The sequence below is a fragment of the Sander lucioperca genome, chromosome 19 (genome assembly GCF_008315115.2).
Source record: "Sander lucioperca isolate FBNREF2018 chromosome 19, SLUC_FBN_1.2, whole genome shotgun sequence".
Taxonomy (NCBI): Eukaryota; Metazoa; Chordata; class Actinopteri; order Perciformes; family Percidae; genus Sander; species Sander lucioperca.
Genome location: NC_050191.1, coordinates 11,762,835 through 11,786,406, shown reverse-complemented (window position 1 = coordinate 11,786,406; position 23,572 = coordinate 11,762,835). Strand labels below are relative to the sequence as shown.

The following is a 23,572-nucleotide window of genomic DNA, read 5'->3' as shown; positions in this document are numbered from 1 at the left end:
ACAAGTAGCTAATTCTAATGTTTGGTTGGTAACATAAGGTTACAACATCGTTTAACACGCTCAAAAAGTTATTTTTAGTATGATTGTTTTGACAACAGTTAACAGCACTGGGCTAACCCACCAATAAGTTAAGAGACTTCAGTCAGGATGAGAGCTGACAACAGCCCCGGAGATACATCCACAGTGAGACCCCCAGCTAGCTAGCAGCCAGCCACTGTCATTACAGCAATCCAAACCTGGCCAGCACATAACTCTAGCGCTTTGTGCTAACTATGCTAACGGCAGTTAAACTATCGAGAAACAGACCATATCAGACCCCAGGCACCTGAGTCAGAACAGCGGCCATCTGTAACGTTACGTCTCCATTCACGTTACCGGTGTTAGTGCCGAAAATCTCCTCCCTGCCAAAATTCTCCCCCCTTCGCGTTTTAGCTGTTTTACAGTTAAATTTACCCGACAAAAGGTGGGTTAGGCACCAAATAGACAAGTTAAGATTAGAAAAAAAGTGAAGGGGAGATCTTCTGCACAACAACGGCCTTTGGAAGTCCTCGCCACCCTAGCGATTCCGCCAACCATCCCCACACGCACCCGTCTCTCTGCATCGTAGAGTAATGTTACAACAAACCCCTTTCGCCCCGGTGTTGAAAACATCCAAAAGTTGACATTGACATTTGAAATATATTGTGATATGGTGGTTTTAGCTGCTGGCTAGTGTTAGCTTGCTTGCTCACTAACTAGTCAGCTAACAATACAAATCAAATCAAGAAAAACATAATTATGCTGGGGAAATTGCAGCTATTTTATAACAATGACATAAATAAACATTGGTGTTTAACAGTGAAAACTGCCAATAACTCCCAACAACTCCCATAATTCCACACAACTTCACAACGTATCAAAAGTCCATGTTTACCTTCCATTGTTTTGATTGTGAGACCCCTAGCGGCAGAAAATTACATATTGTACGTTTAACAAAATGAGGCTCAGGTCAATAATCAACTTACACTTATGACACTCAACAATATTCTGTCTCCCCAGAAATGTAGTCTCTGTTATTAAATGTTTCTGTTGTCCATGATGCTGCAGTTCATAGGCTATAAAAGCATTTACCAAACAAAAGCAAAGTCATTTCATATGAACTGACTAAAAGGACGTGTATTGTTTGGCAAATTATGCAGAAATGTTGGAGAAGGCACTGGCAAAAGCATCTAGAGTTTCCCTTAATGATGCTTAAGAGACACAATGTTATAGCCCACACTGATCTGCAAATTGTCTGCGTTTATTTCTTCGAGAAATGTCTGAATGCTGATGGGAAATTTGCACCGAGAAGCTCATTATGTATACATTGGTATGCGTGTGGTGTGTATCTGTGTGTCCTTGTGTGTTTGAACTCTTTTTACCCCTTTCGTTAAGCATTAGAGCTACTGTATAGAGCCACCGTACTGATCCAGTCACGACAAACACACAAACGGCTCGTTTTACCAATGCCAAGTTTGTGAGAACCAATATCTTAATAACAATCACCCGATAAATGAAACCCAAATTATTGTCAGCTGCCTCAAATTACAAATTTAATCAAAATAGCAGTTGAAGCTGCATTATGGGGGAACAAAAACCCAATCACAACTATAGCCTCCACTACTATTAAAAGCCGATACGCAACTAGTCACACGACCACAGCAGAGAAACTCTCCCTGAGGAACTCACAATGTCATGAAATGCAGCTCTCACACACATTTCTCTCAGACAGCAGGGAGGGTGGGGGGGGGTCTTATACCATCCAGCTGGGTGTTGATTATGTGCCAAAAGCACTGAGCTGTCTTTCCAGCACCCAGGGATGGTGGAGGAGCCTCAGTAGTTGCCTCAGTACATACATGTGCCAAAAAAACGAATCTTTCCACATCAAGCATGGTTGGCTCCTCGTCAGCGTGGAAAGCGTCTAAATACTGAGGTGAGAGGTGAGAAGCTAATACTAATACTTTATGGTTCACAGACAAAACGGAGCGCTTTCATTGCCGTCCTTATCATAACAACCTGAAGTGATTTTCTCACAACTCACTGGCTCCTGACGGCTCCAGCCTTCTCCTGGTGTTGAATGCTTTGCTAACCCAGGTCTTGTATTAACGTTATGCTAATCCAACTGGCTCAGAGCAGTGGAATGATTCGGTCAGACAGCGCCAAGCGACTGTAGCTCACCTGGCATATATACTGTCTCCCAGGGGAATTTGTTTTCTAATTTGTTTCCAGCATCTGCTTAATCTCTCAACAAGCCAACCTGTGTGAAGTAGACTGTCAAACACTGAGGCCTAATGGTAATAACAATAACCGTGATAGGTGAGCCGTGTTTACCCCTGAGGGCCGCCATCGGAGTGTGAGCTTATGAGTACACATTTAATATCCATCCAAAAAAAACACAAGCACCTTGTGCCAACCTCGGGCTAAAACAACAGGCTGCTAACGTATTTTCTGTGGAATAGTCCTAATATCACAGCTGTCAGCGGTGATGCGTCATTCACATGCTGGTTGTTTGTTGGTGGAAAACAGCACTAGAATATTTGTTAATGGCAATTTGCATCAAGGAGTATTGAAGCAGTTTGTTTATTTAGGATCCTCATTAGCTCCTGCATTGCACATAACATAACAACATCCAGTGCCCAGGGTTCCTTCCATCATCGGAAGCCCCGCTCCACATCACATCCATCCAGATCTTCATGTATTTCCTTTCATCCCTCCACCACCTCTGGAAAGTTATCATGATTGTGAGTGAAAGAGTAGAAGTGCAGTGTTCACATTACATCTACCAGGAAAGTGTGGTCACACATATTTAATTAGTGAACACAGTGCCTTGTTTTGCAGTGAAAGTTGAGCCAGGTTCACCTTATTTGCAGAAGACATCTGCATTGCAGAGTGGCCTCATTCAAAAAGTCCAACAAATTCCCCTTAATCCTAACCATGCTGTAGTTGCCATGGCCAGAAATCAAATATTTAAAAACATTAGCATTTGATGTAAAAGGATTGTTGAATGTAATCCAGGGTTTTGCAGAATTGTCCAACATCCACCTTCTTGTCTGGTGATCGGGTCTCAATGAACCCAAGCATAGCATAAAGGCCTATAAACCATAACAGTCAGGGACCATTTTTGTTTTGTTATTTTGGTTAACTGTTGACTTTAACTGCCATCAGTATAGTGAAGAATGTCCTATTGGGTACATAAAGTTGACTTATCTCTGCCCAGCATTGGTTCACTATGTCTGTTCCGGTTAACTGCAGATCACTTAATGGATGCATACTAAGAATATGGCTCTTTACTGTGAAAAACTATTATAGAGTCACCAAATATTACTTTCCTATGTCTAATTATGGTAAAAATGGATTAATGAAGCCCCTGAGTAATCATATGTATTTGTTTTTAATACACTTTCTTTTCTTCTTTAATGAGGCAGCATCTCCCACTTTGGAGTGATCCAAATACAAAGCAGGGAGCTGTTAAACTCCTTCTTTGGTGCTTACCAGTAAACCTACCGGCTATCATTGCAGCATTAAAAAGTAAAGGCTAGTGATATTTATGTTCTTTGGTTACTATGCTCTTGTGTCACCCTTCAGAAAGAAAATAAGTTAATTTTGACATACTCTAGTTTAAATGAAATGTAATGTACATACAGTATGTCCCTAGACAAGCTAATGGTTTTGCTTTACAAAAACTGCCTACAATAACTGCTGTGTGCCACGAGACGAATTGTTGAATTCATATTAGACACATTGTAACTGTGTCATGATCTATTGAATCAGTGGGACAGTCTGGCTGTTTGGGCTCCTAATGAATATCAGGCTGGAACATAAACTCGATTGAAGTGACATTTGCGTGCCCTAATTATAGTGGTTTTATCTTCCAGACTGTCTGAGTTTGCTACATAATAAATATCCCCAAATAACAAAAGTTAAAGTTAAGACCTTTGAAAAAAAAAAAAGTAAGCCAAATTACACACATTTTCCTGCTGTATGTCCAAGATGCATGATAATAAACGATATGTTTTCTTTTAAATGACCTGCTTGAAACTTAATCAAAAGATATCATGGTCACGATGGCGCTTGTCCATCCACTTCTCCAAGTAGGTTAAAACAAATGCTACGGATGGATTTTCAGACAGGTCTGGTAAGGTGAACCTGCAGATTGAGCGGAGGTGGAGCTGATGCTCCCGCCATATGGGCAGCCTGAGGCACTGGTTACCTCACCAAGGTGACACAGTGAAAACTGGATGGTCATTCAGGAATAGTTCGGACAAAGTATAACACTCTACATGGTTTGATTAGAAGTTTGCCCACATATAGGACACATGTTTGTATGTAATATTAATTATATATTAATTATAATTATGGGATGAAAGGTAGAAGAAACGGCAACCTGTTTAAGGTCACTTCAACAGGGATGGACACTTAGGCTGCGTTTCATTAGTGTTTTAACATGCCCTCCTTCACTTCCCCCTCAGCCCTTGGTATGAAGTAATAGCATGCGTCACATGGAGGCCACTTTGAGAGCAGAGGGAAAGTGGGCTGGGGGGGGAGGTGGGGGGGGGGGGGGGCGGGGGATTGAAATGGAACGCACCTGCCCTTGTTCACTTTCAGCCCAAACTATACGGATCGAACGCCAGTTGTAGGCTTAGCGCTACTGCTTCAAGTGTTTTTATTTTCGATCTTATTTTTTCTATTTATTATCGCATTCCATCCCCGTTTTTATGTTCATTTATGTCTGCTTATGTCATGAAATTTCCTTATTGTAAAGTATTTCTTGTATGAAAGGCGCTATACAAATATTTATAAAAAGTATTATTGCTTTTTACATGTCATCAATACGTGCAGACTCATTTTAATGAGGCTTGGTAATCAGCTGCATGAGTTTCGGATTAAGAAAGTTTTTGATCTGTACCATAATTAATCATATTAATGCTTAGGCTATATCTCGCAAAAACAGAATTTCTTCCATGCATTTACAGATAATGTTGGAAATTGCACATAAAACTAGTAAATAAAAAGTATAAAGTGCATATTAACTGACAGTTATATTAGATGTTTTAGTAAACAAAAGTTTAAATGTATTCAATTTATTCATCTTCTTCTTCGGTGGTCAGCAACAGGAGTTTTAGCGGTTGTACATCACTGCCACCTAACCATGGATGTATTTTCTTGCACCAAATCCAAAACTGCAGTTCATTGTGGGTGATAGCCACCTCTGGAGTGACCATCATTGTTCACTCGCTTCCTCAGCCCACCGATGGTCGATCTCACTAAGTTTACTTCAGGTTTTCAGACAAATGGAACGAAACTTAAGATGGCGGCGGGGATTCCCCAAGGGCAAGTGCTTAGGGCAAGTGAACGAGGGCCTGTTGAAACCCTGAGGAAACGCGGCCTCACTCTCTGCTTACAGATACACAAACGTCTGTGAGCAACTGGCCGTGTATTTACCTCTTACCATTATAAGACTTTACTTAAAGAGTGCATGCAAGTTTGAGGAAATTGAGCAAAAGCTTCTAAAAGTTATGTTGCACTTGAAAAAGAAATGTGTTGCTATTGAAGCCTCCTTGTGTCTCCTTTTCAATCAGCATTGAGTCCATGTTGTGAAAGACAGTTTAGGCTCTCTTTTTTAAACAGCATTAAGTCAAATAGCTTTTGTTGTTTGCTATGTTGTCAGTGTTGCAGCAGAACAATAAAATAATCAGAAAAACAGCAGACAGTACAGAGAAGGGCCAGGAGCAGCAGCCAGTGTTAGGGGGTTCATATAACACCCTAATAAGATCAATTACTTGATTTAATTGCATTTGGTCATTAAGCCAGGTGCAAGCATTAGCCTCATGCATCACATTGCATGACATATGATAGCTTTACAATGTGGCAACGATCCCAGTCAGACAGCTCCACCAGGACGTTATGGGCACTCATGTCTCCAGTAGAGTGTGTGTGTGTGTGTGTGTGTGTGTGTGTGTGTGTGTGTGCGTGTGTGTGTGTGTGTGTGTGTGTGTGTGTGTGTGTGTGTGTGTGTGTGTGTGTGTGTGAGTGAGAGATATGGGTTTGTTTGTGTGTATCTTCAGTGAGAGTTTAATATCAGCCTCCTTTTCTGTAACTAACCATTTCTGACTCGACTCCACACATTTCGAAGTTTAAAAAAAAGCTAAATAAATTATTTCAATTGATCCGGGACTTGAACGGTGCTGAAAAAGGGTTAAAAGTGTTTCCTACGAGTTCCTTATTCACGTGCTTGGCTTTAGTAAAATATATTTTTATTTTAAATATGTGGTTACGGTTTCTTACATTTAGTGTATCAGCTATTAACAAGTTGGAACACAATGCCTTTTGTAAAAACAAAACTATTCACCATATTGCACAAAAAATACACCTCAAATCTAAAACATTTCAACAGTTTTCATTGTAACATGGGACCTTCCTTCGATGTGAGCTAGTTAGCCAAGTTTCAAACAGTACTGTTAGAAAGCCATGGCAAAAAAAGTCTGAAATTTTGCTAGACATTTCCTGACATTAAGGGCGATAACACTCATGTCTAAATTTGAAACTACCATTTGGAGACTGTTAGCTTAGCTTAGCTTAGCATTAATACTGGAAGCTTGGGCTAGTCTGACTCTGCCCTACAGTAACAAAAACTACCAGCACCTCTAAAGCTCAGCTTGTGGTTTATTGACAGGACAGCTGAAGAAATGAAAGGGGAGAGAGAGGGGGAATGACATGCAGCAATGGGCCGCAGGTCGAAGTCGAACCCTGGCCTGCTGCGTTGAGGAGTAAACCTCTATATATGGGCACACGCTCTACCAACTGAGCTATCCGGGTGACTGTGGTTTATTTAAGTGCCGAGTGGGACATTATACAGTTGAAACAGACATTTCTCTTTCGTGGACAAATCATGTAACATACACAGTTTCTAAATTTCCTCAAACTTATATTTGCTGTACTGTAGTTTCTTGTTATTTGTCAATTGGGCTGGTTAACTGTATGGGCTCAAGTCAAAAACAACAACATATGAATGACAAGGATATACAGGACACTGCAATATGTACAGGATGTAATTTCTGGTTGCATTTTTAAATTCAAATTCTTTGTGTAACCAGGCGCTTATGTTTGTCATTGTGCCTGCTTTTGTTCTTATTTAATCCAGGGTTTTCTATATTGTCTTTCTTTTTGCTGTGTAAACTGATCTGTGGTGCCTACCCTTTCACCAGCACATGTCAGTTTAGGACAGCATCTGTTCCCTGAGAGCAGCTGAACGAGCTGAACGGGGGCCAGAGCATGTACGCATAAATATAAAAGGAATCAGGTGACATAGATAGGTGACTGTGCTGAAGTGGCTGCAAAGAAAGAGCAAATATGTCTTTGAGTTAGAGACTGATGGGACATAGAAATATATAGAGAGAGAAGTCAGAACTGGAAGGAAAATAAATGTGGGTGAGGGAAAAGAAATAGAGAAAGCAAGACAAGCAGCAGCTATTTTTAAAAAGAGCATTCAACTGAATAAAACATTACCTGGCTGCAGTCCACATTACCAGAAATCACCAAGGCAGGGCGAGAAGTAACCATGTCAAATTATAGCAGCCTTGTCACATAAGTTTTGTTCTTTTTCTGACACCAAACTGGACTATTTTCACATGCAATTTCTCATATAATGGACTGCAGAGACCCCCCCCTCCAGTGTGTCAGGATCAACAACCATAAAATGTTGTTCATGCTCTACAGTATCAGCTGTTTACCATCACATGCGTGAGCATACAAAACGCTTGTTTGGAGTGCATTTGGATCAAAGGCTGTTAATAGTGTGTGAATTTTAGCAATCGTCTCCTGATTCACACTTGGCCCAGTTCCTAGCCTAGATGTAAGTGTGTCTCTGCTCTTTTTATATTCCACATAAAATTATCCTCGTCATCCTCACCACCATCATCAGCAGTGACATCTGTGACTAATTATGCCCACTGTAGTCTAGGCAAGTGCTTCCCAACTGCCCCCGCAGCCCCGTCAGATAAACTCCTTCCTCAACACGTGTCCCTAATTTGTTCTTTTGAATTTACTTTAAACTGAATGATATTTAACGTTATCAATTATATATTGTTTCAACAATTGAACTCTCAATATTAAGCTCAGTTTTGTCAAGTTTGCATTGGTACTATGCTACTGCCTAGCTTTTAGCTATTACTGTTTATCCATTACTGTTGGCTAACCATTTCAACTCTTTACCCATTTAAACCGTTTATTTAATACTTTTATCTAGCTCAACCATTTATCCCTTAATGTTACTTTTAGCTAAATAGCCATTTATTGATTATTTCTTGCTTTATTTTACCATTACTTCCATACTTTGAAATAGCTATTTGAACGGTTTATTCAATATTTTTGGTTAGCTATTAATCCATTATATTTAGCTGACGTAGCTATTTCGATACTTGCTATTTATTTCAACTATGCCTACTGGGCCCAGGTGCTCAGGGGGCCCCTAAGCCAGAGGCTCTGCGTGAAGTCACTGTTATTGATGATGATAATAATAAAAAATAAAAATAAAAATAAAAATAAAAAATGGAAATAATATTAATAATGCATCACATTTATATAGTGCATTTCTAGGTACTCAAAGTCGCTTTGCAGTGAAGAATAAAAACTTAAATTTGCATTTCTTCAAAAAGTACTACTGAAAATCTGAAGGAATAGCCTAAACATTCACTTTGAAGATGTCTAAAGAAAAATACCATCAGGATACAATTAAAGTGACTGTTTATCCCCTCAGTTTATTTGTTTACACGTGGTTGGGAATCTCTGGTCTAGGCTCATTATGGAGATGGTGGTCAAATAATAGGGCACACTGGCTCAGCATTCACGTCATTATTTTGTGTCTCTGCTTGTTTTGACATAATTTGTTATCATTCTTGGCAGTGAAAGGAAAGTATTTTGCACTCCTGCCAGCTGTTGAACACAGGGTTTTAGCATTTTTTCTCTAAAGATTCCAGTATCATATTACACAACATGTTCTCACTTTCTCTTCGCTCTTTCTCTCTTCGTGCCCACACAGGCACACTTTTAAAACAGATAGCCCAAATGGAGCACTTGAAACAGATACGTCTGTTATTTGAGTTGACCTCCTAAAGCCTGGAAAGAAATCGCAGATCCTACATTAGCAATGACTACAAATTAAAGACTTCCTACCATCTAAATTGAGTTTTAAAGCTTTAAATGTGCCTTCTTTAATGGATCTTTCTATAAATTTACGCCAGTGAGTGAGTTATGTATTTAAATTCTGTTTTCCTTCAGCTTTATTTCTTATCCTTTCATCTTGCTTTATTTCCGTTCATATTTCATCCCTCCTGTCCTCTCCTACCCTTCCCTCCTCCTCCTCCTCCTCCTCCTCCTCCTCCTCCTCCTCCTCCCCCTGCTTCCCCGTTGTGTACAGTATCTGTGTATGTGAACCCCATTTTAGTCCAGCTGTGTTGTGACTTTTAAAACCAGTCCATATCAACTGTGTTTCAGGTACATAAATCACCTGATTTATTTAATTAGCTAACCCTCCCAGAGATCTCACACTTGCTTGGAATGCCTTGCTTACTGACCTCATGGAAAACTGAGGCATGCCAAGGTTTCCTCTCATATCCCCTAAAAAGGAACCTAAGGAGTACTTTTGGAAATAGACCCTGATTTTTTTTTTTTTTTTTTTTTCCACAGTGAAAGCAAAACATAAGACTAGGATGGTCGGACACACACAGACACAGACTGGTGCTTTTGATGGAACTGCTTCTATAGAAAATGTGAATGTTGTGGGTGTATTGCGTGGCAATGAGAGGGTTTTCTGCAACCCATACATTTCAAGGAGCAGAGTCACAGCTCTCTTATCTAACTGCTGGTCGCTTTGTTATTCAGGCTTGTGATACTTTAACGTTTGAGCCTCAGCTGTGAGCTGGACGAGAGCACAGGCTCCCAGGCCCAATGTGGAGCCCACACAGGGGTAACCGAGTTAACATGAACCCAGACAGACACTTTGCCAATGTGCTGTCTCCTCTGGCGTTACATCAGATCGCTTGTGGTGAATACATCTCGTACTTTCTCTCTCTCCCTTGTACTCATTCACAAGCTCGTCATTCACTGTCAAGGCTTATAATGAAAGTTTGATTAGAGAGATTATTCTTACTATTTTACAGTCTGTTGACAGCAACAACAGAGTAATGTCGAAGTTGACACTGCTGACATCTTTACTAGCAAGGCCCAGCGCAGGCTATGAGCTCCGCCCACCCAAACGTGCGCCTACAGCTCACCCCTCTTCTCATAGTGTTCAAGCACAAACACACTCCGCAGACCTGTCCGTGCTGCTGCACAGATGTGTCTCGGAGGTGGAACATATAATTACGGTGACTTTTCTTGAAAGTTACCCATTCTCTCAGTTTGTGAATGCTTTGATGCCAGCAAAAGCTCATAGCTTGACCTACATTACATTAATTTGCTCATTTACTTTAGTTTATCCGAAACAACTTACAACACTTACTGTGTGTTTAATCGTTATTTTCTAAGCAAGCTACCAAGCCTAATGCTGATAGATGGCTCTGAATAAGACTGCCATCTAAATATTGGCTATGGTGAGAAGTATCACTTGATTAGATTTTATTTCAGAACTAAGCTCATCCAATGAAAAGGCGTGTTATGGAGTTGATTATGTTAAAATCTGGATGCTGGATTTTATTTTTTATTTTAGGATGAATCAATCTTCCCTCCACTGACTCAAATGGGAAGCCACAATCTTAGAAATGCTGCTTTACAACCTCCCAATTTCCCTGCTTCAGGTTGTTCTTTATAAATTAGAATAGAAAAGAATACTGCTTCATTAATCCCTATGGGCAGGGCTTAATTTGAGCCGGAACACGCCGGAACATGTTCTGGCACCTCCAACGTTGGATCCAGAACCTTTTTTATTGGATCTGGCACCTTCTGTGTCACCATGAAAAATTAATCGAAATTAAAGTATTTATTCCCCATTGAAGTTCCACAAAAATCTTGTGTTTGCATTTTCGATGCGTTTTGAGGTGAATTTTCAGGGTAAGACGGAGGGGGGGAGAGGGGGGGAGGGAGGGGAGGCACTTCAACAGCGCGGCGCTGCACTTCAAGTGACACAAGCACTTGTGCTGGTTGAGATTGCTGTTAATAGCCTCATTTCACTCAGGGGAAAAATGTCAAAAAGACAACAAAGTTTGCTTAACTTTTTCAAATAGGCTGGCCAGTCTAATCCCAAACAAGCAAAAACCGTTTCTGCTGATCAAGAATGTGGAGACCACGGTGGGTTTTTTTGGTTAATTTATCCGATGGATAATTGCTGCTTGTGAAAACGATTGTTGCAGTGTATTTCTTTTTTTTTTTTTTTTTTACATTTCGCACCGATGCAGTGCATGTTCTGAAATAAAAATAAACATTGCCCTGATGTACACATAGCGTTGTTTAGGTTTTTTTAGTCAGAAAAGCTACGTAGGCAGTGTCATTTGTTTTTGTTCCATTACCTCCGACCCCTGTTTTGAGTCGCTGGATCCACCCCCCTTCTGCGCTCTGGGACCTCCCACTTTACAAATTAAGCACTGCCCATGGGTACATTCATTTTCTGAATTTAACACATCCAAACACCCCATACAAAAACACACAGCCATAATCTGGTGAGGCCTGAGGGCACAATGACAGGGGTTTGCATCTGATTTTGACTCTGACAACCCTCTGGTTGCCAGCTGTGTTTTGCCAGGTTTTTGTGGGGCTCTCTACGTGGTCTGGGCTACCGAACGCCCAAGTTGGCCACCTATTATTTTCTATCAGCCCACCATAGTATAGCAAGCTAAATGGCCCTGATTATAACTACTGAATATAACAAAGTACATCCCTGCAAATATTCTCATCAAAGTTGGAAAGCCAATTTACAAACAGTATATAGTGCCAAAATGACTGATGTCTAATGTAATTTAAAGGTACTCCCGGTCAAATTTAAATATCTTGATCAAAGCTGTTGGGTTCAGGGCTTAAGGACACTGTCACGCCATATACAGGTGGAGCCGGGGATTGAACCCCCAACCCTGCCATTAGCCGACAACCCTCTTGACCTGCCGAATTTGGTTTAGTTTTTCAAAACCATCATTGTATAAATTTTCTATTATACAATATGAACTTTAACTGTGCCACATTGTGAAAGAGTTACCACCTGCCACATGTTACCATTCATCCAACAAGGCATCCACACTAAACTACAAAATATGTTGTTTGTAACTGCCCTCCTTTTCTTGTGATTAATTATTTATTGTATTTTTCACACAGTAACCAAACACAATAGGTACAACATAATACATGTAAGTGTTTTGACACCGCAAAGGATAAGCTTTCACAGTCATGGTTAAAAGAAACCAACGTTGACTAATGGGAAGAAATTTGAAATTTGCTGAAGCTGCCAAGGATAGTGTTCATCCATCACATGCTTTGTTTTGGTTAATGACAATCTAAAAAAAAAAAAGTTTAAAATCTTTGTTTATCTACATTTGGTTATAGAAACTGTCTTCACCAGAAAAACAACAGTATTAGTCACTTGTTCAAACACATAATACTAAGTTTGTATGTTTACATTTTTGCTACAAGAACTGTTGTGGCATTGCGAATAATGACTGATGTTTGTCGTTAGCAAGAACAAAAGTAATAGGATGTTATTTTAGTGCAGCAAAATTCACTGAAAGAGAACACATTTAGCGCCATCGGTCCTGTTTAAACCTGCAATTTTATTTATTTAAAAAGATAAGGGATGTACAAAAGTGGCTGCAATAATAATCTTCTCCCCCATAGATGTTTATATCTACCTGCTAAAGGCTGAACTTGAAAGGCATCACGGTTTTTCTTTCATTTGCATAAAGTAAAACATTTTCAACCTTTGACCATTCCCTTTTTGTTTTTGTCGCTGGTCAGTCCTGTACATGTAAATCACCTGCTATCCCAAAATGCCTAGCGAAGCAAATCGCTCGTTACTTAGAAAGCAAATAGGGGCAAACTTTGCTTAAGTAGGTCTTGGGGTACATTGTATTTTTTTTTTTTTTTTTTTTTTTCAGGACAAATAACTTGATTAACTGATACCATATGTTGCTATTCAGCTTTTCACCTCTGCTGCCTGACTGAATAATACTGCACTGAAAGTATTAAAACAGCAAAAAGGCTTTCTATTTAATTCATGACTCATTGAAAATCAATGAGGCAAATATGCTTCTTTTTTCTAGATTCATAACTGACTTTAAATATTGATATTTATTTCCCCAATTAAACATAGTCCTAGAGTTCTTTTCTTTCACACACACACACACACACACACACACACACACACACACACACACACACACAGACACACACACACACACACACACACACACACACACACACACACACACACACATACACACACACACACACACACACACACACACACACACACACACACACACACACACACACACACAGACATTACACAGCAGCTGTCAGCAATGCCTTGTGGGTCAAAAGCCGGACGGAGTAATGGAGGGAGGCGGGAGGACCAGAGCTTGTGTTTGAGTGCCTGAATAAACAATGACGGGGTCATCTGGAGTTTGAGGTGTCTGTGACTGAGAATTAATAGGGGTCTGCAGGTCCACCTTTCAGATAGAGACTGGACATCAGTCGTGGGAAATACAGGATCATAGTCGACTTTTAATGTAACATTTTTTTGGGTGTGGAAATCCTGGATGCTTACAAGTGGACAAGAGTTACACTTTGTCAGGTCGTGTAATGTTATCTTTGGCCAGACACAGCTGGAGATGAAAGCCAGCTGTGGAGAAGGCATGCTGGGAAGCAGAGTGGGTTGCTGCTCAAAGACGGCCTGTACCAAATGGATGACATGATCTGTGTTTATTTGCACAGTTGTACAGAACATTCCCCAATCTGCGCAACATTTTAGGGGATGGTGTAAATGCTGATAAGAGTGACGTCATACCGGGACGGCTGCTCGGGCCACCTGTACGGTGAAGAACTAGGCTAGCCATATACGGCTGAATATTGTGATTCTGTGTAACACCTCTGAGCACACATCAGCATTGCAGAAGGAATTTGTTTACTGACCACTACAGTGATACATACTGTCAGTAATGTCCTCTTAGTAGAGCTGTAAATGATTACGTCTACTCCAGTTCCTCAGCTTCAATAGGAGTTTTTAACTAACTGCTGACGGGTGGATTTGTGCCTGTACAGTTTTTCAAATTTAAGTTGTCAGTGGGTTTTTTTGACATTTAAATGTCATTCAACCCTGGTGTCTAATCTATCAAAAACAGTCAGAATTCCTCTTGAATATGTGTATTTTATAATATGAATAAGTGTCTTGGTTCTCAAATCTGTTAAACATCAGTTTTTTTTCTCAAGGACATAGTTTCCTCTTTTATCCTGCTTACTTTTACACTTTTTTTGTTTGATTTTTCCCCCCCTTAAATCTCTTTAAACAGTATCCTCACAGTATGTAACTGCCATAATCCAGATGAGAGAAGCTCTGAGTTAATCAAAATTTCTGAATCACCTTCAGTTATGCACTTACAGCAATACGCTTTACAAGCAGCAGCAGATGCTTTTTAATAACCAAAAGCACAGAAAACTATTTCATCATAATTTCTTATACTTTTTTTTTCATTTTATGATCCAACATATAAGCAATCAAACATACAGTTTTGACCTTATTTTGCTCCTACAGTAGGTTAGACTGGGTAAACCCAGCACGATCTGCCGGCGATTTGATTTTGCCCTGCAGCTCAGGCTGGAAACCTGTACGTTTATCTATCCTGCTTCCGTTACACATTTGCAGGAACCAATCACAAGAAGCTCTATGATGTTCACTTAGTGACACATATTCAAACCCGAGACTCCATGGTTTGCAATGGTTGCAGCATTCAATCAAATGGAAATCGTCTAGATAAATTGCTAATCATTTATACAAATTCCCCCATAATTCTAAAATATTTGGTGTCTTTGGAAAGATTTAAAATCCGTTAAAATAATAATAGTTAATAAGTTAAAAGCAGATGAATAAAAGACACATTTACACTTAAATGATTGTTAAAAAGATAGATCATATATGTCAAAAAGCTTTACATACAATACATTTGTTTTAAAGCAGTAACAAGAGCCCTTAAAAAAAAAGACCAAATGCATAACAGCAAATACGCAACCAAAGGAATCAACACATGAGATGCTATCTGTTCATTATACCTGTGCCACTACGCAAATAAAACAGTATCCAGTCAGCTACTGTTTTCACCTTTAACTCTGTCTGGAGTGAAACCCTGCCCCATAGACACACACACACACAAACACACACACACACACACACACACACACACACACACACACACTGATGAGTGTATTATACAGTGTGACACTGGCCAGTCTCCAGGGTGCAGAGATGTCTGAGGACATTATCAGTCACCACTGAACCCCAGAGAGCAACGCTGCCACCAGCATTTCAGTTACCGAATCCACATCCTGAAGTCGCCTCTCCAGAGACTCTGTGGAAACTTTTTGTTAGATGTATGTGTATATAACATGTCATGTTTCATTGCGTAATTTGTAATCCTGGCCCCACTGGTGTGCACATATTTGTATTTCATGATTTAAAATTTCACCTTTGAGGTTTTTTGCTTGCATGTTATATATATTTTTTTACTCACAGATGGATTTCAACAGCTTCTTCATTCTTTTAAAAATTCTTGATAAATTAGCCTGTGATATATGTGCCATCTCTTTCACAATCCTGTCCCATTAGCTGAGGTGATGTGCTTGATGAATAGGTGCTCCTCATCATGTTGGCGAGAACAAATTGTGCCTGGTAATCAATGAAAATTGAATTGAGTGACAGAGAACCGGAGCCCTGACAGGCACATTATGCCATTCTTTGATGTATTTCCAAAGCCTGTTTTATCCCTGCCTAATTAATCAGTATAATGAGGACTTTGGATGCAGTGGGCGATGTGTTTTAGAGGCAAATACTACGAGAAAGGAACTGTATGCACTGAGCTGTCATCTTTGGAGACAAACTAGCACTCCCAGGACCAAAAGGTCAAACAGCCAGCATCAATGGTATTATTTGCATTCTTACAGATGAGCAGTGTTGGAAGACAATATTTAATTAGAAAATCTGAGAGGGTTTATATGGCACAGCACTGAATAAAGCTGTACGCCCCTTTGCTAAAATGAACAAGAGGATTCAAAATTGTGAAATGATTTAGAGGGCATAAAATGTGTTCAAGACTTGAAATTAAATTATATTATATCATATTAAATTATATTGGTAGTATTTTAGAATGGCAAAGGATATCATAGGGGAATATTTATCCTTTCTGTGAAATGATTTGTTTTGAAACATTTAAATGAACCTGTTGCTAGAGGCTTTAAACGATTGGCTGTAAATTATGATTATGTAATGAGAGGCAGCAGCGAGATGAGAATGAGAGTTTAAATTATGGTGCACCTGTGTTTTGTTGACATTTATTAGCCCAAGCCTCTGCTGCTTGTTAGTTTTGCCTAATAAGTCTTCTATAAGCTCTTATCGCCCTTTCATTGTTATGCAATTTCCATATTTTCTTTCACATGATAATTATAGAAATTAGGTTATGAGACAATCAGCCCCAAGTTGCAGTAAAGTCTTTGATTCTCCTTTTTATATTTTGCAACAATCCTTACAAATTGAGAAACTGAGCTAATTTTAGAGGGAATTACTGTCTCCTTAGGAAAAACCTAAAGCCTGTAATTTCCCAGATGTCTCCTCTGTGTTTCTCCCTGTCTAGCCATGAAATATGTGCCAATAGTTGCAGCCAAACCTGCTCAGTATTAATGCCTCAGTTTCAGACTGTGCAAGAGTGTGGGGTTCTTCAGATGTCAATTGTACCTCTGTTTTTTTCACCTTTTAGAGCGGTGAGGCTACACTTTTTCCTCTCCCAGTGGCAATGACTGGAATCCATGTAAACAGAGCGCGTGGCCCTGGTGGCTTTCCGCTGCGTACCAGGACAACCCGCGGAGACGTCCTGTCTCATGATAACTTTGTCACTCCTGTGGGGGAGCGGGGGAGGACAGGGGAGGGTGATCTTGTCATGCGGGCCTCTCCACTCTCTCCACGCGGGACTGCTGGCCTTGTCGCCTCCAGCTCCTGCGTCTGCTTTTGACGAGCACCACTGTCACTCTGGTCGTCTCCGTGTCTCAATAAGCTGCTTGCTGCTGTTGACAGCTCCTAACAGGCCTGCAGCTCAGCCTCTGTGCTCACCTGAACACACTGTCCTGCTCTTTGATGAATGGTCAATGAGTGGATTTACATTATTTACTCATAGCCTCTGACATACAATATACTTTATAAAATGAGACAAGAGTAACCTTTTAAATAAGAAGTAACACATTCTTTCTCTTTTAAAATGTATTCATAGTAAATAAAACTCACTCATGGTCCATTTTAAGGTAGCTAGGGTTAACCAATGTTTAGTCTCGCATTGCCAGACCTTCCTCCACAGCGCTGCGGAGGAGGGTCTGGCTAGTCCACACAGCATTCCAGGATGGGAGAAAAACGTGCTCTGGTTTATTGGCATTTCTTTAAACCAATCACAATTGTCATGGGTGGCTCTATGCGCCGGACAGAGCCACTGTGCCGCTGCAAAATAGCCTTAGGAAGGAACTTGTTTTGGTGGAATGTGTACGTTCAAAAGTTGTTTTAGTCGTGCAACAGAAAACTCAGATTAGACAGACTAGCTAGCTGTCTGGATTTATCCTGCAGAGATCTGAGGAGCAGTTAACCATAGTCTTCATAAATCCACTGGAGTTTAGAATGCCAACACAAAATAAATGGAAGGTGCCATCTAAACACCTTACCCCGGTTACAATCTGAGTTCTCATAACCTGGTTAACAGACCTAGAGAACTTCCTTAGTAACCGGGGTATTCCTGAATCTATACACCTTAACCGGGGTCAGATCGTGTTAAGCATCTGTGCATGCTCCAACTGTCTCTCCCCACTCATGGATGTATTAAAAGAATACAGCATTCGGTGCAAAGCCCCGTTCATTCCAATGAGAGTTGCTCAATGGCGCATGAAGCACTCATGGAGCTCAAACAATACCTGGATCGGGCGCCCAGATAGCTCAGTTGGTAGAGTGGGCGCCCATATATAGAGGTTTACTCCTCGACGCAGCGTGCCCGGGTTTGACTCCCACCTGCGGCCCTTTGCTGCATGCAATTCCCCCTCTCTCTCCCCTTTTATTTCTTCAGCTGTCCTGTCAATAAAGGCCTAAAAATGCCCCAAAAAATTAATACAAAATACCTGGATCTTCCGCATTGTTCGGCCAATGACATCACGATTGACATGCGCACTAGCGACAGTTTGGTTGAGTTGACGTAGCAACACTCGTTCATGAGCTTCTCTATATAGCTATAGAAACAAGCATACATGGAGAACTCGCCGTTCATTGTCTAAAATATTTACTAACGTTAAACATCGTGTTTTTGCTGTTCCTCATTGTTTAAATGCAAAATAAATGCTGAATATATTAAGAGAACCAAGGAGATGTAATCATTATGTCGTGCTACTAGCTACCGCTGATGTTAGCTACTAGCCGATAGCCGGCAGTTTGGGTACAGCAACATTAATAACGTCAAAGATCCTCTGAAATGCACTACTAAAGGTAGTGCATTGTAGTGCATATGTTGTAAGAGTTTAACATATTGTATAGGACAGCAGTGATTCACATAAATGGGTACTCTGCAGTTGTGGCAGGGGGACGTGGAACGATTGTGCATTTCGCAAATAATTTGAAAAATAGGAATGAAACGATAGCTAAAACTATTGAATAAACCGAATATAAATGGTTCAAATGATCAGGTTCTGCCTTTCCATGTCATAAAGGTACGAATGCAAACCCGACCAATCTGACCTAACTTTTGAGAGTTCAATTGTATGAGAAAACAGTTGCATCATTTTAACATACTTGTGTAAAATATCATGTAGTTTAAAATCTATTTAAATTAACAAATTAGGAACACTTCATCTTTAAGGTCATCAACTGGCCAGAGAACAAGTCTCTGTGGTAAAATAGACTGCAATAGGTCAATAACTATTCAGAGTAAAGTATTTGTCAGTCATCTCTCTGTCATCACAAAATGGGATAAATGTCTTTGTAGGGGATGAGATTTGAAAAAAGCAAAATGTCTCTTCGCTCAGGGAGCGGGCCAGGTTTTTCCTTCCACGAGGAGATACATCAGTTGTAATGGCTCTCATTTTGGCGGCCCAACTGGAAAAGCTTTAAACAGATTTGGCACCAGACAGACAGATGGCTCAACCGCACGGATCAGTGTGACAATAAAACCAGAGCCAAAAGAATTAAATCAACCCCAAGAGTAATTACATTCAAACTGTTGGTCAACCTTTTTCTATTTGCTGATCCCATTGTTATCAGGGCCATCATCTCTCAGCTCCCATGTGCAACAGGTCCACATGTGTGGAATATATCTTAGCGGGTAATAATGTTGCATGCAAGGGCGCCATATCCTGTGGGACAATAGGAGTGAGAGGATGACGTTATGGGACAAAAGGTTGACGCTTAACCTGAAATGGAGGTGAACCTGAAAAGGGATTTTAAATCCATCTTGAAATTCACGAGCTCCACAATGTGAGTGCATTCAGAATGACTCAGTCAGTATGAGTTATGCCGTATCTTAAATTGGCTGATAGTGAGCATTTGCTAGTATTCTCCAAGCAGCCATTTCAATCACTGACTATACGACAATATGTCTATATAGTAAATGATTTATTAGCTATTCTCTGTTTCATGGCAAACAAATTACTGAAAAGCTCCTTCTTTAAACTTTGACATGACATGTTTTGTCCAATGGAGTTGCTTAATTAACTTTGAGTTTTGTGGGCCCATTTGGATTCTTGTTTTTTATCGGGCTGTGTCCAGAAGACTCAGTGAAGCGCACACACAAACCACACTGTTAACTTATTTTATTTTGCTGTAGGCCTCTGATAATCCAACGATTCAAAGGACTGCATGACAAAGAGTGATTTACAAAATAAAAGGACTGTCTATTTGATCTGGAAAATGTAAGGACTAATTAGGTGCAAATCTACTCATTAGCTGAAGTCATTCTGCAGAGACCAATTGTCAATAAATTATTCAGGCTCTCTCTCCCATACACAACATCAATACATGTCCCTTTCCGCTACACTGCTGTGCATTCTCATCTTCAATTGCATGCTGCTGCTGTGAAATGAAGAGTCTCTGAATTTATAAGAAGTGCTGCTCAAAAAATACAAATCATTTATATTGGTCTACTCTGGGTTTGACTATCTTTCCCAGCCTCCAGCCTTCTTTTCTCAGACCCCTGTCCTCTGCAGTGTAGATTTAATTAGTTCTGCCCTAGTAACCCTGCTCCTTTCTCCTTCTTTCCATCAGGATATGGCCATGCAGCCCCCAGCACAGATGGAGGGAAGGTGTTCTGCATGCTTTACGCCGTCCTGGGCATCCCGCTCACCTTGGTCATGTTCCAGAGCGTGGGTGAGCGGATCAACACCTTCGTCAGGTACCTGCTCCACCGCCTGAAGAAGTGCCTTGGCATGAGGCGCACTGAGGTCTCCATGGTCAACATGGTGATCATCGGCTTCATATCCTGCATGAGCACACTGTGCTTGGGGGCGCTGGCCTTCTCACACTTTGAGGGATGGAGCTTCTTTCATGCTTACTACTATTGCTTCATCACGCTCACCACCATCGGCTTCGGGGATTATGTAGCGCTGCAGAATGAGCACGCTCTGCAGAACAAGCCGGAGTATGTGGTCTTTAGCTTCATCTACATCCTGACGGGCCTGGCTGTGATCGGAGCCTTCCTCAACTTGGCAGTGCTGCGGTTCATGACCATGAACGCCGAGGACGAGAAGAGGGATGCTGAGCAGAGGGCTCTCCTCGCTCATAACGGTCAGGCGGGTGGACACATTCACTGTTCCGTAGACCAGGCATCCTCCTCCTCCACACCATCTGTGTGCGGCGGAGGAACTGCAGTTGAAGGTAGTGGGGGTGGGTCGGGGAGCCGGGGTCTACGTAACGTTTACTCCGAAGTGCTCCACTTCCAATCCATGTGCTCTTGCCTTTGGTACAAGAGTAGAGAGAAGCTGCAATATTCCATACCCATGATCATCCCACGTGACCTCTCCACTTCGGACACCTACATGGAGCAGGGAGAGGCTTTTTCCAACACCCTGCACTCTAATGGCTGCGTGTGCAGCATGCAACGCCACTCAGGCATCAGCTCAGTTTCCACTGGTCTGCACAGCATCAACACCTACAGAAGACTCAAGAAACGCAGAAGTTCCATCTAAACCTGGAGGACTTCATGCTTTAGTCAAGTCCCAAAAGAGGGCCCTTCTACTGTGGTACTAGATTATCTGAGGACATCAGGGGAACGCAACTCCAGCCCTAAAGAGCTGCAGTACTCCTGATCTGTGCTTCTTTCTGGCAAGAGTCTGCTGCTGTCTCCAGATTCATGTATTTAACTTCCATTATCTCAGCACAAACCATGTAGGACTAACATAGTAACTGATGTCACTGAGAAATAATTCTAATGGTTGTTTGAGAAGCATTCATTACACAAACTCTGAGACTGTTGCTGTTAGAAGACAGGGGAAAAACACACGTGTGCAGCTCTCTGTGCACTTCTGAATTCCAATATTAAATGTCATAATATTGAATTCAGTATTTTCTTTGTTAAGACAGAATTTCATGTTCTAATATATATATATATATATATATATAAAAAGGGACAAAGTACACTGTGAGACATGTTTTTAAGAGGGATTGTATATAATGCCCCGCTATGAAGAACTATTTTATTGAATAATCCACTTTTTCCAAAAAGACTCTTAATCTTTGGTTGTAAGAATTATACTCACTGCAGTGAAATTGAAAGGTGTATATATTTGGACACTTAACTTGTAGGTGTTGAGGGTTGAGGGAAAGCTTATTTTTACAGTGAAATATTTAAATATATACATTCTCAGTGTCTTCTCCTGTGTGTCTGTAACTAAAGTGCAGGTTCATGCCAAACTTTCTGGTCTGTTTCATCTTTTTTTCCTCCCATGAGAAAACTCATATTGACGGCATTTAATAAATGATTGGTGAAGAATGATCGAGCAAGTTTGGCTTAAATGTCTTGCTAAAGGACGGGACACTTGTAGCTGTTGTGGAGATCAAACCTGTGACAGTGTCTGTAACCACTAGGCCTCCCTGCCCACCCTTTCAGACCTCATCACTATGAATTTCTTTTTCATAGTTTCTTCCTGTGCATCACACAGTGTTATGTGCTTGTTGCTCAGCATATGTTTTCTTATAGAACAACTATATTCTGATAGTTTAACTTGGAACATGTAAGCTGACTTTGTGCATAGTAGAGAGAGTCATATCGTATTCACTACTGCACCTTGGAAGACTGTTGCATTAGGGCACTATTTTATTTTTTATTTAATGGCATCACATGTTATGTAAATGATACGCCCTAATTAATTCATTCTTGTGTTCTGAGATGTTTGACTCGATACTCTGTTATTAATGATTGAGAGTAATAGCAGTACATCTCACTAATAAATGACCTCAGAGTTTGCACCTCATTCACTTAGGGGGTCTTTGCTCCAGCCCTACCTAAACACACTTGATTCAGCCAACTAAGGTCTTTATGCAGTGTTAATTTTTGTTCTTGTTTTAGTCATTTTCTTACATGGTCATTGTTTTATTTTTTGTAGTTTTATGTTACAGTGTCTCAATATTTTAGTCATATCACAACACTTCCAATCACATTTTCATCTTTTCTTTTTCGACTGGAACATTCTTATAAATGTATGTAAATATGAGAAGCCACCACAATTGAATGGTTGACTTGCACATACATACTGGATATACTGGTACAAACACTTCACATTCTACATACTCAAACATGCACATACATACAGTACATACTCACACTCATATACCCTCATACTCATTCTCATGTTATGCATGCATGTGTATGTATATCCATGAGTGTATGCATGTATGTGCATGTCAAGTATTCAATTTTGGCCTAGGCGGCTTCTCATTTGAACATTGTTCGGCATCTCTCATGCATTGAAAGAGGGACTGCAGTTGGCTCTGTGTGTGTCTTCACATTTACAGTATGTTTTTTTTTTTTTCAATCATAATAAAATATGATTTAATTAAAAAATGTTCATTAATGTATTCATTTGAGTGTCAACTCTAACTATGATATTGTTGTTATTGTTGTATGTTAATATTCAGTCAGTTATTTGAAATTATTAGTGTTAACTTTCCATCATGGCATACTGTACTGCTGGTGTATAAAACATTCACTTTGTTGAGAAATCTACTGTAATAAGTGTTCAAATGAGCCAAGACCTGCTGAAAACTTCATGAAAAATAAGAAGACACCAAAATAATTCAGCAGACATTTTGCAGTCATTTTAATACTCAATAATTATATGTGTTGAAATAATTCCTCAT

At 40.3% G+C, this 23,572-nt stretch overlaps 1 protein-coding gene across 1 annotated transcript in view; it reads left to right on the top strand.

The window, feature by feature from the left end:
• kcnk3a (potassium channel, subfamily K, member 3a) overlaps positions 1-22,126 on the top strand; it is a 40,877-nt gene extending 18,751 nt beyond the window's left edge. The window contains exon 3 of the mRNA XM_031322551.2: positions 20,483-22,126. Within this exon, the coding sequence (XP_031178411.1) occupies positions 20,483-21,402 (920 nt within the window). The 3' untranslated portion in view covers positions 21,403-22,126. The remainder of the gene's footprint in view (positions 1-20,482) is intronic.
• Positions 22,127-23,572: the final 1,446 nt, after the last annotated feature.